Here is a 17,119-nt window from a genome sequence, read left to right as displayed (position 1 = left end):
TCAATACTGAGGTGAAGGCTACAGAGCAGTAATCGCTGAGGGAAGCAGGATGAGGTTTCTTCGGGACAGAACCAATGATGGATTCTTTAAAGCATGTGGGGATCACCGACTGAGATAAGGAGATGTTGAATATCTCTGTGAACACAAGTGCTAGCTGGTCTGCGCAGGCTCTAAGAATATGGCCTAAGATGCTATATGGTCCTGCTGCTTTCCTGGTGTTCACTCTCCTGAAGGCTTTTTTCACGTCGTGCTCGGTGATAATGAGCACCTTCCAGTGCTGGCAGTGTCTTCCTGTCTGCAGCCGTTAGCGCCAATAGCATGAGCATCGCTAGCGTCTTTAGCTGCAGCCTCGAAGTGAGCATAGAAAGTGTTTAGCTTGTCTGCCAGAGTCAAGTCCACGTTCGTCATACCGGATGTTGGTGCTTTATAGTCCGTTGTTTACCTGAGTCCCTGCCACAGGCTCCTCGAGTCACTCTGTTGGAGTTGTGACTCTAGTTTCCTCCCGTAGTGCTGCCTCGCCTTTTTCACCGCTTTCCGGACGTTTTAAGACGCAGCCTTGTATGGTTCCATGTCCCCCGACGCAAGTCCTGTGTTGTAGGCAGCAGTGCGAGATCTCAGAGCATCGCGGATGGTTTTATTCACCCACGGTTTCTGGTTGGGAAACGTTCTAAAATACTTTATCATCCGCTAGTTTCCCGATGAATCCCACAGCCGCTTCTGTAAACACGCTGACATCATCGAAGCTGTTCCTGAACATGTCCCATTCTGTGTCATCAAGTGTGTCCTGTAACGCGGCCACCGATTTGTCCGTCCAGCGCGCGACCTCCCTCTGAACCGGAACTTCCTGTTGCAGCCTTTGTTTGTATTTTGGCATGAGGAAGATGGCGGCATGGTGGGATTTATCAAATGGAGGGCGAGATTGTGCCTTGTAGCCGTCCTTGACCGTAGTGTAGCAGTGGTCCAGTGTCCTTTTGCCCCTGGTGGTGCAGGTGATGTGCTAATAAAAGTTCTGCGCTGCGCGTTTGAGGTTGGCACTATTAAAGTCCCTCACCACAATGAGCGCAGCTTCCCGGTGTTGTGTTTGGTGCTGTGTAAGTGCCTCATGCAGCTCGCATAAGGCAGTGTCCATGTCCGCTTGAGGTGGAATATAAACAGTGCTGATTATGACCGATGTAAACTCCTGAGGTAGATAAAAAGGATGACACATGATGGACAGTAGTTCCAGGTTTGGTGTGCAGGAGCGTGTAAGAGGAACAACGCTCACGTGTTGCACCAGCTGCTGTTCACCATTAAGCACACGACGCCTCCCCTATACTTTCCAGAGTCCCGTGTCCTGTCCATGCGGTGAACCGAGAAGAACTCGGCCGGCTGGATGGCGTGGTCCAGCAACGCTGGGTTCAGCCATGTCTCGGTGAAGCAGAGGAGGTTGCAGTCCCGAATGTCTCTCTGGAACTTTACCCTGGCCCTGAGGACATCGAGCTTGTTCTCCAGTGACTGGATGTTGGCAAGCAGAATGCTAAACAGATGTGTGTGGTGTGCACGGGCTCTCAGCCTGTTCCTGACGTAGGCTCGTTTCCCTCGGGGCCGCCGCTTTACGTCGCATCCTTTGTTCTCCCTCATGATCTCACTCGGCCAGCTCGGATCCGGAGTTAAAAACTTCGAATTGTGAGTACATTGTATCTCAGTAAAAACAAGAGTGTCTCTATTATACCGAATGTACTCAATGGTGGTGATTTTGCCGACTTAAAGCTACTGGAAATTATCTTAAAATACATAAATAATGAAAAGTAGGTCGAAGCAGTCTTGCTAGATAATGCTAGTAAAGAGATAAGGTCAGTGTGATGTGCTTGTATCTTCTGGTTTTAGTAAGGACTCTCGCTGCTGCATTCTGGACTAGCTAAAGCTTGTTTATGCATCTAGTTGTACAACCAGACAGTAAGTCATTACAATAGTCAAACCTATAGGTAATAAAAGCATGAACTAGTTTTTCTGCATCATTTAGTGACAATATATTTCTTATCTTGGCAATGTTTCTGAGGTGAAAGAATGCTATCCTGGTAATATTATCTACAGTACATGAGCTTCAAATGAAACACTGGAATCTATAATCACACCAAGGTCTTTTACTGTTGCACTCGATGGAACAGAAAGGCCATCTAAAGTTCAAATTCAAATTCAAATTCAAATTTTATTTGTCACATACACAATCATACAGAGTACAATATGCAGTGAAATTATTTTATGCGACCACAGAGTCGCGACGGCAGCCACCTAACCGGCGCCATCATAGAAGATAAGAAATAGATACATTAGGATAACGAGGGTAAAAAATCCCCTTCCAGACTGTCCTTCGAAAAGGGCAGTGTGCGATCAGGGGTACAAAAATACCTCAGCAACAAGCACATAAAAACATGTAAACACAAGACATAAACATTGCAACGATTAGGGTACAGGGGATAGGAAATGTCCAATGTAGGCAAACAGCTCCAGTCCCTGCAGCTAGAGAGCGCTGGTCCCGATTCCGCCTACCCACACTGAAGGGAATAAGCACACGAAGGCGTTGGATATGGGGAAGGTAGAGTGTCTATCTGTAGCTGTTATGTGTGTGCGTGAGTGCGTGCGTATCAGTTTGTAAGCCTGTAACATCCCGTAATAGTCTGCGCCAGGTGTCCTTGAAGGGGGGGGGGTAAGATTCCAGAGCGTCTCGTTATCTTGGTCTTCGGGGAGTTAGTTATGTCTCCAGCCACGGCCTTAAATGCAGTAGCTGGAAAGAAAAGGGGCAGCCAAAAAGAAAATCATATTTTCCAGGTTTCGGTCAATATCTGCCAATTTCACAGATATTTAATGTCCATCACTGGTCTCCAGGTCTGTCCAAATCACGTTGCATAGCTGCTAGTCTCACCAAGATGTTATCCAATTTGCGGTCCAGAACCACAGTCTGATTACTGACAGCTCTCGTCACCACTATTTCCCAGCCAGCCAGTCTCTTGGGGTTGAGACTGACTGCTTTTAAGATTTTTCGATATCCAAGTATCCCACCTAATCCAATCAGAGGAAATCCCTGTTATCAAAGTTCCGAATAGGTAGATATCTTCAACGTCCTCCAGAGACAGTGCGGCCAGGCACACAATGCGCCACTTCTCCCAACCGTCCATCGTGTATCCAGCAGCAAACGTCCCAGCTGGACAAGTAGGTTTCCCAGAACCCACACTTCTCGTCGAGAAGATCGTGTCAATTGCATTCAGAGACCACTTGATCAAATCCATATTCCTTTTTATTTTCAAGAGCAAGGCGAGGAGAGCCTCTGAATAGTATTCACAAGACAGACAAGAGAAGCAAGCGGGGAGAGATAAGGGAGGGAGAGCAGATGCGACCGCCTTCGTCAAGAGCCAAGTTAAGTTACAGTGTGATCTAAAATCTTACTTCTAGCTGAATGCGGTACTATGACTAGAACTTCTGTCTTATTAAGATTAAGCAGAAGGAAGTTAATTAGCATCCAATCTCTTCTGTCCTGCACACATACCGCTATAGAGCCTGGGTACCGCTATAGAGCCTGTGTACCACCATTAGGCCTGTTGTTTTGTGTAAAAAAGAACAACTGCCATCATCTCTGCCTCTGCATCTATGCTACGCAAGCACAAGCAGACCCCCAAACATGACAGAATGCAAGACCCATACAGTGGCATAGCAGAGGCACCTCCCCTAGATGTTTTTTGGGGGGGAGTTGAGATGATAACGCCGGGGCAAGCGGACTTAGGGAGCGGTCAGCTTGCTATTCGGCATAAATAGAGCAAACAGGAATAATGCCTGCAGAGCAAGCAGGAATAAGGCAGGACTGGGTGAGCAAAAGGAGCAACCGAGCTGAAAAGTCTGCAGGCTCACCATTCGATGCACGCCATTTAAAAAGGACGCAGCTGGGGGAGAGAGGATTCCAACCAAAAGGTGCAGGCCAGGAGGGTCAGGTATGGGTCAGGTATGGGTCAGGTATGGCGGTGACAAGGGGGACGAAGAACGCCAGGCTGAGCGGCAATGGAAGAGTAAGGAACAAGAAATATCTAAATATGTACATGCTCCTCCAGCTTACTCTTCAAGAGGGCTCAGATCTGCCAGAGAGCCAAGCGAAGGGCTCTGATCTGCCAGTGAGCCAAGCAAAGGGCTCCGATCTGCCAGTGAGCCAAGCGAAGAGTTCCGATCTTCCAGAGAGCCACGATGCGAGCTTAGTTCCTCCTCCTCCGATCATCTACAAGGAGTGGCTCGAGTTCGTGGACATTGAGCCAGCTTCTCAGATCGACGTCGAGAATGTTGCGCTTCCGTCTTCACCTCCACCACTCGACAGTGAGGGTGTCGCGCTTCCTCCTCCTCTGCTCAATGATGAGGACGTCGCTCTTCCTCCTCCGCTTGTCATCGAGGACTTTGCGCTTCTGCCTCCGTTGCTCAAATTTATCCCTAGATGGTGCCTTGCGCCCAGAGACTTTTGTGGGGGTTTTTTGTGTTTTTTGTTGAGGTATGAACTACATGTCCCAGGACACAGGACTCATTAGTTAAATTATTATAACATTATAACATTATTATGTTGAGCTTTCTTGTCCTGCAATTGTTCATGTGGACGTGTTAGTTATGTTCGTGAGTTTGGTTCGTTGGTATAGACTGCTGTTTGGTTTTTTTTCATTTTAGGTATGTTTTTTTTTTCAGTTTTGCTACAATATCTCATTAAAAAGCTACAGAGCCTGTGTTTATATATGTAGTCTATGTTAAGCTCTGAGCCTGTGTTTAGCTCTGAGCCTGTGTTTAGCTCTGAGCCTGTGTTTAGCCCTCATCTTTGCCTCTGCATCTATGCCACGCAAACACAAGCAGACCCCCAAATGTGACACAATGTTACTGCTAACTTGTTTCCCGATCACAGGAAAAGTCTGTACATTGTTGTCACTGTTAGATACTGTTTCCCTTATTTTTTCTAAGTAAAGAGGTTCTTACACATATCAGACGTTTGCCACTAAGTGGTTCCTACACCACAGGTGAATTAGCTGAGTTTTATCCTTCTAAATATGTTAATTATAGCAAGGTTACACATCCTGATGGATAGAATTATCACTGTCAAATACTGATTTCATTCTGCTTTCTATGTAAATACCTTTACTTATGTATCAGACTGTTACTGCGGCTCTCTGAGTTTCATTATTCTTAAAGTATGTTCACTATCTGCTCTCAGTTAAGGTTCCCCCCTCTACTTTTTACATACAGATGTGTCCACAGCTTTCAGAATGGTAATACTGACATGTTTACAGCCTATAACTGACTCTGCTGAGGTTCTGCTCATAATGCCAGGAGAAAGACCAGTCAGATACAGTCTCAAAACATTAATAATAATAATAATAATAATAATAATAATGCAAGATAATTAGCATGTATTTGTGTAATGTCAACTCACTAGGTCACATCTATCTGAATAAACCCAAACTGCATATGAAAGGAATCAGCACTGGTAGTGCTCCATTTTTTTATTAAATATTAAAAAAAAAATCCATTTGTAAAATAGCATAGATAAATCATGGGTTGTGTATACCAGTGATAAAAAAAAAAAAAAGCATATTATACTGAGTTTTGTTTTCAAGGCTTGTGAAATTCGCCGTCTTTTAAATTTCTGGGATTAAAAAAACGCTAACAATGTCATTTTTGCCCTTTACCGCGCTCCATAGAATCTCAGTGGTACATGCATAACCCCCAGCGATGAGCCTTCTCCTAAATGCGCATTCCCTGTGCTGTTTTTATGGGATTGGGGCTAAGAAAGCGCTTAGGGATTAGGATCACAGGCAACCTCATTTGTTTGTGTATTTGCTTTGCATTTTTTTTCTTATTGTTTAATATATATTTTATTCTTTATTTATTTGCATGAACTATACCCTGAATCATGTTGAGGTCAAAACATCCCAGAGAAAAAAATTGTGGAAATGTTCTCAGTTTCTCTCTCTAACACTGAAACAATGGAACAGTTATATTCAGCTTTACTTACATCGCTTTTCTGGATGCTGCAATCACAGGCATCAGCTTCAGAAGAACATCGTCTGTTATCTTATCTGGACTAAAATATTTACTCAGGTTAAATTCCTCCAACTCCTGTGCTGATGTCAGTAACACAAACACCAGAGCAGACCACTGTGATGAAGAGAGTTCACTTTGTTTTCCAGATTTCAGGTAGCGTTGGATTTCCTCTTCTAGAGAATTATCACCCAGTTCATTCAGACAGTGGAACAGATTGATAGATTTCTCTGTAGAACGCTCTTCACTAATCCTCCACTTAATGTACTGAACTGTTTCCTCTGTGCTCTGGGAGCTACTTCCTGTCTGTGTTACAAAGACCTGTAGGAGATTCTGATTGGACTCCAGTGAGAGACCAAGAAGAAAGCGAAGGAAAAGATCCAGATGTCCAGTCTGACTTTTTAAAGATTCATTTACAGCACACTTGTGAAAATCTAAAACTGTGATTTCCTTCTTTTTATGTTTTGAAGCTTGACTTTTTTTTAGAACATTTTTATTGTCCATCCTGAACATCAAGTCCACATACAAAGCTGCAAGGTGCTCCTGAATACTCAGATGAACAAAGCAGTACACTTTACTCTGGTAAAGTCCAAACTCCTCTCTGAAGATCTGTGTACACACACCTGAGTACACTGCTGCTTCTCTCATTTCAATGCCACACTCTCTCAGGTCTTCCTCATAGAAGATCAGGTTCCCTTTATTCAGATGCTCAAAAGCCAGTTGTCCTAGTTTAAGAAGCATTTTATTATCACTCTCCTGCTTGTTTGAGTACTTTTCTCTTATGATTTTTATCTGAATGATCAGGAAGTGTGTGTACATTTGAGTCAGAGTCTTAGGGATCTCTTCACTCTCTGCTTCACACAAAATTCTCTCTAGAACAGCGGCTGAAATCCAGCAGAAGACTGGCATGTGACACATGATGTAGAGGCTTCTTAATGACTTTAGGTGGGTGATGATATTATTGGCCAGGCTCTGATCACTGATCCTCTTCCTGAAGTACTCCTCCTTCTGTGGGTCATTGAACCCTCGTACCTCTGTGACTCGATGGACACACTCAGAGGGTATTTGATCAGCTGCTGCTGGTCGGGAGGTGATCCAGATAAGAGCAGAGGGAAGCAGATTGCCTTTGATTAGGTTTATCAGCAGGACAGGCACTGATGCAGATTTGGTTACATCACACACACTCACTGTGTTCTGGAAATCTAGAGAAAAACAACACTCGTCCAATCCATCAAAAATGAACAGGACCTTGTCCATACTGGACATTTCGATTTCTTTTATTTCTTTAAAACAGACATGAAGGAGCTCCATCAGACTCAGTTTTTGGTCTTTTATTAAATTCATCTTTCTGAAAGGAAGTGGAAATATGAGGTGGACATCCTGATTTGCTTTCCCTTCAGCCCAGTCCAGGATGAACTTCTGCACAGAGACAGTTTTTCCGATGCCAGCGACTCCCTTTGTCAGCACAGTTCTGATGGGTTCGTCTTGTTCAGATAAGGGCTTCAAAATATCATTGCATTTGATTGGTGTTTCCTCTGTTGTTGTTCTTCTGGACGCTTCGATCTGTCTCACCTCATGTTCTTTATTGACCTCTCCACTGTCTCCCTCTGTGATGTAGAGCTCTGTGTAGATCTCATTCAGGAGTGTTTGGGTTCCTAGGTTTATCATCACTCCATTCAAGAATTGAAAGTTCTTTATCAGATTCAATTTGACCTTTTCCTGAAATTCATGTACAACAACAGATTCTGGGTCGTGCCTGTGAGATGGTGAAGTAGACAATGTGGTGAGACATGGGGTCCAATAATTAATCTTTAAGATCTAAATTTTCTATATAACTGATAATTCTTTATGTTATCACTATGTGTTTCTTTCATTCATGTTGTTAGTTTTGATCTTACCCTGTATCTGTGATGATCCTCCTTGCTATTCTGTCTTCTGCTTTCTGTAGATCACTGTGAACAAAAATTGGAGTTGATAATTTCCACTATAGTCTAAACATTGGCCTTGAAGGGATAGTTTGTGTGTTTTCTAGGCAGTATTAAATCAGAATTGAGGTGCACATAAGTATTATTACATTAGGTCTTTATTTTCTGTTTTAAATTTTTCTTCTCTTCACACTGCCCATAATGTTTGTCACATGAAAAGTGAGTTTAATGTAAGTAAAATAAGTGTAAATTTCACAATCCTTATTCTGTGCAAAAATGTTTTCCAACGTTCAGCTGAGACTCATAAGAAACTTCTACAGTTCCACTTATCAAATAAAGATTTATTTTATAAATAAATAAAAAATTCCCTTCATGCTAGTGTCTGTCGATACAGAAAGAAAAAAGAGAAATCTTTAATTTTCTCAAGTAACAAGTAAAAGAATCTGCTAGAGAATAACTTACAGAACAAGATAATTAATCTCATATGCCCAGGTCCAAGAATTTTAATGTTGGCAAGCACAGAACGATTTGCATTATGATATTTAAAATCTTGGCAGGCACAGAAAAGTTGCAGTATGTTCCTTGTTAAGCTAAGATGTTTCCTAGTCAACCTTTGGAAAAAAGACCAAGGAACTGTCTAACTTAAAAATCTAACTCAGAAATCTTTCCTATTATCTCTGAATATTTCCACCACCTTGGCTCTTCCTGTCATTCTTATGCCTTCTTTGTAATTTATATTTTCTTTAGTTATAATGATTCTTCTTTTAGATATGCATATGGTTAATAAGCATACTGATAATACTGATGGAGATGAAATTGTTCCTACATCCACCTGATATGTAGCCTCCATGTTTTTCTAAGGCAGTCCACTCTCTCCCATCATTCTCAAAAAACCACATGAGTTATTCTCTTGAGAACTGATTTCCTTAGTATTGATAATGAAGTCTCTTCTTATTGCTATTATAGTTAGATGAGGGAAATACATCTAGAAGAACTGGTGTGGGCTTGACAGGTGAGCGATAAGCTGGTGAGCCTTGTCACCATATTCATAATAGGGACCATATTCAATTAAGTCTTTCAATTAATAGAAACGTTTTAAAGATTTTTTTAAGTAGCTCATAAACATAGCTAATAAATTATAAAAAAGTTAACTATTTTAACAGAACCATTAAGCCATTTTATGTGTGCCTTAGACTTTAAAGGCCATTCTGAAATGTGCAGTGCGATCACACAGCACAATGCCACAGATATTGCAACCTTTGAGGTTGCAATATCTGTAGTCAGCAACCTGCTGACTACAGGAATGTCTACCAGAGCTGTTGCCTGTGAAATGAACGCTCATTTCTCTACCATAAGCCATTTTCAAAGGCTTTTTAGAGAATTTGGCAGTACTTCCAACCGGCCTCACAACTGCAGGCCACATGTAACCACACCAGCCCTAGACCTCTACATCCAGCATGTTCATCTACTGTACATGATTGTCTGAGACCAGCCACCCAGACAGCTGCAGCAAGAATCGGTTCGCATAACCAAAGAATTTCTGCACAAACTGTCACTGTCTCAGGAAAGCTCAACTGCATGCTCCTTATCCTTATCGGTGTCTGAATTTGACTGCAGTTCGTTGTCATAACCAACTCATATTCGATGGCTCATATTCGATTCTGGCATGTTGGAGAGGCGTTTTTACAGATAAGTCCCAGTTTTCACTGTCCACGACAAATGACATACAACATGTGTGGCCGTCGTGTGGGTAAGCGGTTTTCTGATGTCAATGTTGTAGATCGAGTGGCTCATTGTGGCGGTGGGGTTCTGGTATGAGCAGGGATATGTTATGGACAATAAATAAAAGTGCATTGTATTGATGGCATTGTGAATGCACAGAGATATCATGATGAGATCCTGAGGCCCATTGTTGTGCCATTCATCCACGACCATCACCTTATGTTGCAGCAGGATAATGCACAGCCCCATATTGCAAGTATCCGTACACAATTCCTGAAAGCTGAAAATATCCCGGTTCTTGCATGGCCAGCACACTCACCGGACATGTCACTCATTGAGCATGTTTGGAAGTTCTGAATCGGCGTATCTGACAGCGTGTTTCAATTCCTGCCAATATTCAGGAACTTCGCACAGCTATTGAAGAGCAATGGACCAACATTCCACTGCCCACAATCAACAACCTGTTCAACTCAATGCAACGAAGTTGTGTTGCACTGCTTGAGCCAAATGGTGGCCACACCTGAGAGGTGGGATGGATTATCTCGGCAAATAAGAAGTGCTCACACAGATTTAGACAGATTTGTAAACAATATTTAAGAGTAATGGGTCTTTTGTGTATGTAGAAAATGTTACAGATCTTTGAATTCAGCTTATAAAAAATTTGAGCAATAATAAGTGTTGCGTTTATATTTTTGTTTAGTGTAAAAAGCAGTTGCATAAAATGTGTAGCTCCAGGGTACATATTCTAGACTTTTCCTGACTGGGAGTTATTGTTAATTTCATACAGAAACATGGCATGAACAAATAAACAAATATGTGCATTACAAAAGTTATCAATTTACCACCATAAGCTTAAGCTTTCTTTTTCAAAACTTCTTGATTTTTGCCAGTTTTTTAAAGGTGTGTCACATGCAGATATTAGAGCTTTAATCAACACAAGTTTTTGTTTTACATTCATCAGCTCAAGAGATATTATTGACTGAGTGCTTTGGGTGCATTAGTCTACCTGTATTGCTCTGACCCATTATTTAGCGTCCAGAGATTGTCTGATAATTTAAATATCTTACAGCTTGAATTATGTGCTGCAGACATCAGGGCTTTGGTTTGTGAAAGTTTGTTCTCCTGTTCATTAGCACCAAAGGCTGTTTATTTGCTGGATGCTATGTGTCAATTATTAATTAATTTTTAATAATCAATTTCCCTTCAACTGGGACTTCAGCAGTGACATTAACAGTGAGGAGACGTTACCTGTGTAGAGGTAAGGAGACTCCAGCTTTAAAAGTAAAAGGACGATCCATAGACCAATCACTCTTCATGGAGATACAGCTGGGTGCTGCTGATTCTGATCTCTCTCCCTGGAGTTTACTGCACAACATTACAGACAGTCATTTAGTCATTTATATACACTCTTTATTATTTTAAGTACCTTGTTAATTTAATAAGAACATAATTGCTCTTACAGTTAATAAATTATAACAATTCTATGCTAAGTAGTGACTGTTGGCTTTTCATTAATATTTTGTAAAAAAAAAAATTAAAACTTTAATAAAATTTTTCATTTTATATGTTCTCAATAAATACACTATGGGGAAATTGTAATATGCAATATTGCAATTCCCTTCACTAGAACCAAGAGACCAAAACCTGTTTCAGCATGACAATGCCTCTGTGCACAAACTAAGCTCCATTAAACCACCAAGGTTGGAGTAAAAGAAGTTTCCTGCACTGAGTCCTGACCTTAAACCCTTTGGACAACTTTGAGAGAAACTAGAAGACTGACTGCACCCAGGCCTCCTCACCCAATATCAGTGCCTGACCTCACTAATGCTCCTGTAGCTAATTAAGCACAAATCCCCACAGCTACACACCAAACTCTAGATAAAAACCCATAGAGGATTTGAGATTATTTTAAACTGCAAAGTGGGAATAACTCTGCAATGTTCTTTTTGTTTGTTTGTTTAGGGAAAAAGAAAGCTAAAGCAAGCTGTCATGTATTGTGTTCTGACATTTTTTTTTTTATCACAGCAAGTATTAACTTTTATAGCAATTTCTAATACAGTGTCATCTGAGCAATTGGACAAGATGGGCCTTCGCTCCCCATGCACATCACTGAGGCTTTTAACAAAGCCACTTCTATCTTGCCAATTTTTCGTGCTTAAAACACAAAAATCTTAAAAACTAAAACACTGTCACAAATAATATTTGCACAATTATGCATTAAAGTTCAAAACTGTTTTATTAAAAGGATGAGCAGCCATGTAAGGAGATCGGAGTTGTGATTGGAAACGCTGATGAACAAACTTGATTTCAGAAGGTATGCGTCTGTATTCAGCTTTGCAGTGATCCTGGGGATTCAGGCAGGGACGATGTCGGGAATGAAAGCAAAGGGTCAAACCGGATGATCAGTCAACGTGGTGAACAAATACAATTAGTGTAGTAAGAGACGTAACCGGGGAAGCAAAAAAGGGTCGACACGGGATAATTCGGCAATGAATGATTGCTGGTGGACTTATATAGAGCAAAGTGATGAATGAAAATAGAGAGCCAGTGTGCTCAAGCCAGTGAATGAGGCGGCAAAACGGAAGCCAGTATTGTCTTGTCACCCATTCAGGGTGGCATACTCTGTAACCATCCTCCCAGATTAACTCTTTTGAGTTACAGTAACTCCTACTACTACATACAGTATAGCAAGATTCCCAGGTTGAATATTATTATTATTATTATTATTTAATTTATTTAGTCGTGCCCAATTTTTTTTTCCCGATTTTCTCCCCAATTTAGTCATGTCCAATTTCTTCCCGTCACTAGGGGGGGCTCCCACATTAAGGCTACTTACTACCACTCAGCCAGGAGGGCCGTGGGCTGTCACGTGTTTCCTCCAAGCCACATGACACCAGGCGACCTCTTCTATTCGAACTGCTTGCTCACGCACCGTTGGGGGCAGCGTCACACACTCGGAGGACAGTGCTATCCGCTTCCACCGTGCGCGCGAGCTCACAGATGCCCAGAATGGCGTAGAGCCGTGATTAATATGGGAACCCGGGAAATGAACCAGCGAACTCCGGGTGATAGGGCAAGCACTTTATCACTACGCCACTCGGAGGCTGAATATTGATTTAACTCAAAAAGATTCTTTTGGTTTGGTGTCCTATCAGTGCCTTAATTATGCTAAGTGGTGAAATAATCTGTGATGACAGATGATACAGCAAACAAAAACGTCTTTGGACAATTAAGCCATATTAAGAAACATAAAAATTTATCTACATAAAACAGCACATCCAACCAAGTGGCATTCATTGTAAAAAAAATACCACAAACACATTTTCAACCAAAAACAATCTAAGTACAGTAAGGCAAAAAATATTTGGACACTTGGTTACGCAGATATGGTTTTAGTATTTAGTTTGCCATTCTGTTTATCTAGATGAATTTCCCTTTAACTGTGACTTCAGCAGTGACATTAACAGTGGGGAGACGTTACCTGTGTAGAGGTGAGGAGTCTCCATCCTTAAACTTAGTAGGACCCTCCATAGACCAATTACTCTTCATGTAACCACAGCTGGGTGCTGCTGATCCTGATCTCTCTCTCTGGAGTTTACTGCACAACATTACAGACAGTCCTTTGGTTACATAATTGTCAGTACAGTGAATAAATTATAACAATTCTATGCTAAGTGGCGACTGTTAGCTTTTTTATATTAAAATCTTAATTTATTCATGTTATGTGTTTGCAATAAATACTCTATATGGAAATTGTAATATGCAACATTGTAATTCATCTTCACCAGAACTAAGAGGCCAAAACCTCTACTGCCTCTGTGCACGAAGTGAGCTTCATGAAAACTTACTGTGCCAAGGTTGAGTCCTGACCTCAAGCCCACTGGACACCTTTGGGATGAACCAGAACACTGACTGCACCCAGACCCCCTCACCCAATGTGAGCACGAATCCCCACAGCTACACACCAAACTTTAATGAAAAAATTGAATACAAAAGTGGAGAGCAAAAGTTTTGAACAAAGCATGGCCAAAATACAAGGACATCACTGTGTTTTATTTATTTATTTATTTTTATTTTTTTGAGAGACGATACCAGCTGTGATATATTGTGTGTTCTGACACTTCTCTATCATAGCAAGTATTAACTTTTTTCAGCAATTTTTAATACAGTATGTCATCTGCACAAATGGAACATACTGTGGCGTGGGCGGGGCGGCAGCTGACGACCAGCATGCCTTGCGGGGATGTCGGTGTGTTCACTATGTTGGGGAAAGGTGTTTTGGTCAGTGGCTTCGGCCCTGTTGTGTGTGAGGGGGTGTGTGACGTGTGAAATGTGCTCCAGTTCAAGCTAGTGCTGAATTGGATGTAGGCTCCTGAGTGAAGGTGCTGCTCATGCCTTATATGCTGTGTGCTTAATAAAGTACTCCCAGCCATTGCATTGGGTAGCAAATAAGCTCACTCGTCTCTCCAGCATTCTTCCCGGCGTAAAAACGCTACAATACTGTATGGGCCAGCCCAGCTCCCCATGCACATAACTGAACCTAATGCAACCACTCTCCGTGGTTTACCATTTGACCCTCTTTTATTAGGTACTAACCACTGCAAATGAAATCCAGTCATCAGCTGTCCTCATTCTGGGGCACATGGCTGAACCTAGATCTGCAGAAGCAACCCCAGATCATAACACTGCCCCAGAGGCTTATGAAGTAGGCAGTAAGCATGATAGCTGTATCACTTCCTCTGCCTCTCTTCTTAGCATCATGCATCCATCAACTCGGTGTTGTCAGGGTAAATCTAAACTCATCAGATCACATTGCCTTTTTTCCAATGCTCCACAGTCCATTTTTTTATGCTCTCTAGCAAACTGAAGTCTTTTTATAGACTAGCCTCACTAAGAAATGGTTTTCTTAAAGGCTACAAAACTGTTTAGTCCCAGTCCCATGAGAAGTGCTCTTACTGTACTTGCACTAGTAACATAGGCATGAATTCTACTGCTGTTGTTTAGGTGTTTAATGTAGTGAATATTTAAGTAATCTCCCATCCCATCACAATCATTTAAGAATAAATTTCTGCTTACATTTCTTAAGCTACTTACTGCATCAGTCAGGGGTAAATAACTGCAGAGACAGGAGAAATGTGTAAAAATATGCAAAGATATTTTTTAATCCCTGGGTGGAATCGAAGAGATGCACAGAGGTACATAACAAACCTAATCTCAGTTACACTAGTAAACTAATCACCCAAAAAAAATCAATATAATTTAAAAATTAAGAAATATTATGTTAAACTGCACCAAGACCACAATGTCCTGCCTTTATTCTGTAAAATTCCAATCAGTCACTAATAATACAAAGTTCTTGTGACTAATAATAATGTAAAAGGCAGAATTGTTTTAACCTTAAATGAGCTTGCTAACCAATTTGCAATCATTCTTTTTAAAATTATGTTTCTTTTGTATTTTGCTCTCCTTTGTAAGGTCTCTTTTTTAAAATAAAAGCATCACATACACTTACAACCTGTGAAAAAGACACTGGGTTTATTGAAGTGATGTTGGTTTAAAGTTGTAAGCTGGTTATTCAACAGACATTCAGCTCTCAAGTGCTGCAGTCACCAACTGTGATGGAGTGATGGCTAACAGAATCTGGGGAACGCTTTTCCCATCCGGTTTTTCGTTGTGTTTGGTTTTGTTGTGTTCTGTGTTTTTGTGTTGGGACTCATTAAATACCTTTGTTATTATTTCTAACCCTGCGTTTACGTTCGCTTCCTCCATAAACATGACACCCACAACCACCTTGTTGCCACTGTTGGGCCCTTAACCCTCAGATATATAATGAGATGAAAATCGCTCTGGTAAGGGCATCTGCCAAATTCCTAAATGTAAACAATTTAATTAACAGTGGTATAATCTATATTTTATAGAAAATGTATAATGTTATTTGTCTCATGGTGTGGGTTAGAGAGCCACATCATGAGATGTATTAATATAAATAAGAGCCTTGCACAGGCCTTCTGAGGGATCAACAATATAGGAGTTTTGAAAAAACAGAAAACAAAACACTAACAGAGCTCGGGCCACCTCCTTGAAACCGAAAGCGTCTTTGGAAACAAAAAAAATATCTTCTTAGGGCATTCGCCCTTACCTAGGATTTATTTGTGACCTATGTGTTTTAGTTCATAAACTAAGAGTGCACAATGGACTGATGCATGCCGCTCTTTCTCTCTCAATAATGTCAGCTTCAAGGGAAGACTGAGACTGGGTCTTTTACCTTGCCTTTGTCTTGTCTTTGTTGTGTCCTTGTCTTTGGCCCTGATACCTTTACCAGTGCTACCTAAATGATTGCACAAAGTGCACAGGTATCAGGGCCCTTAAATAAACACGTTGCCAGGTGCAGTGCATTTTATTTGATTGGGAAAAACAGTGGTGTCTGTGTGATGTCTTTGTGTTGTACAGTGCTGAAAACCTGTCCTTACATTTTTGTATCATAAAGACAACATCTCTCAGCAAATTACATTACAATCATTTACAAGTGAATCCTGTCCAATCTTTTATAATCTATCCTCCACATATACAGGTCCTTCTAAAAAAATTAGCATATTGTGATAAAGTTCATCATTTTCTGTAATGTACTGATAAACATTAGACTTTCATATATTTTAGATTCATTACACACAACTGAAGTAGTTCAAGCCTTTTATTGTTTTAATATAGAGGATTTTGGCATACAGCTCATGAAAACCCAAAATTCCTATCTCAAAAAATTAGCATATCATGAAAAGGTTCTCTAAACGAGCTATTAACCTAATCATCTGAATCAACTAATTAACTCTAAACACCTGCAAAAGATTCCTGAGGCTTTTAAAAACTCCCAGCCTGGTTCATTACTCAAAACCGCAATCATGGGTAAGACTGCCGACCTGACTGCTGTCCAGAAGGCCATCATTGACACCCTTAAGCAAGAGGGTAAGACACAGAAAGAAATTTCTGAACGAATAGGCTGTTCCCAGAGTGCTGTATCAAGGCACCTCAGTGGGAAGTCTGTGGGAAGGAAAAAGTGCGGCAGAAAACGCTGCACAACGAGAAGAGGTGACCTGACCCTGAGGAAGATTGTGGAGAAGGACCGATTCCAGACCTTGGGGGACCTGCGGAAGCAGTGGACTAAGTCTGGAGTAGAAACATCCAGAGCCACCGTGTACAGGCGTGTGCAGGAAATGGGCAGGTGCCGCATTCCCCAGGTCAAGCCACTTTTGAACCAGAAACAGCGACAAAAGCGCCTGACCTGGGCTACAGTGAAGCAGCACTGGACTGTTGCTCAGTGGTCCAAAGTACTTTTTTCAGATGAAAACAAATTTTGCATGTCATTCGGAAATCAAGGTGCCAGAGTCTGGAGGAAGACTGGGGAGAGGGAAATGCCAAAATGCCTGAAGTCCAGTATCAAG

The 17,119-nt window shown here is 41.4% G+C and overlaps 1 protein-coding gene across 1 annotated transcript in view; it reads right to left on the bottom strand.

The window, feature by feature from the left end:
* Window positions 1-11,034, bottom strand: part of LOC128533827 (ribonuclease inhibitor-like) — a 42,000-nt gene extending 30,966 nt beyond the window's left edge. The window contains exons 1-2 of the mRNA XM_053508086.1: window positions 10,932-11,034; window positions 7,935-7,988 (exon numbers count right to left, since the gene is read on the bottom strand). Coding sequence (XP_053364061.1) covers window positions 7,935-7,988; window positions 10,932-10,999 — 122 coding nt within the window. The 5' untranslated portion in view covers window positions 11,000-11,034. The remainder of the gene's footprint in view (window positions 1-7,934; window positions 7,989-10,931) is intronic.
* Window positions 11,035-17,119: the final 6,085 nt, after the last annotated feature.

This window comes from Clarias gariepinus, chromosome 12 (genome assembly GCF_024256425.1).
Source record: "Clarias gariepinus isolate MV-2021 ecotype Netherlands chromosome 12, CGAR_prim_01v2, whole genome shotgun sequence".
NCBI classification, from domain to species: domain Eukaryota; kingdom Metazoa; phylum Chordata; class Actinopteri; order Siluriformes; family Clariidae; genus Clarias; species Clarias gariepinus.
The sequence above is the reverse complement of the archived record's forward strand: the minus strand, read 5'-3'. Positions and strand labels throughout refer to the sequence as shown.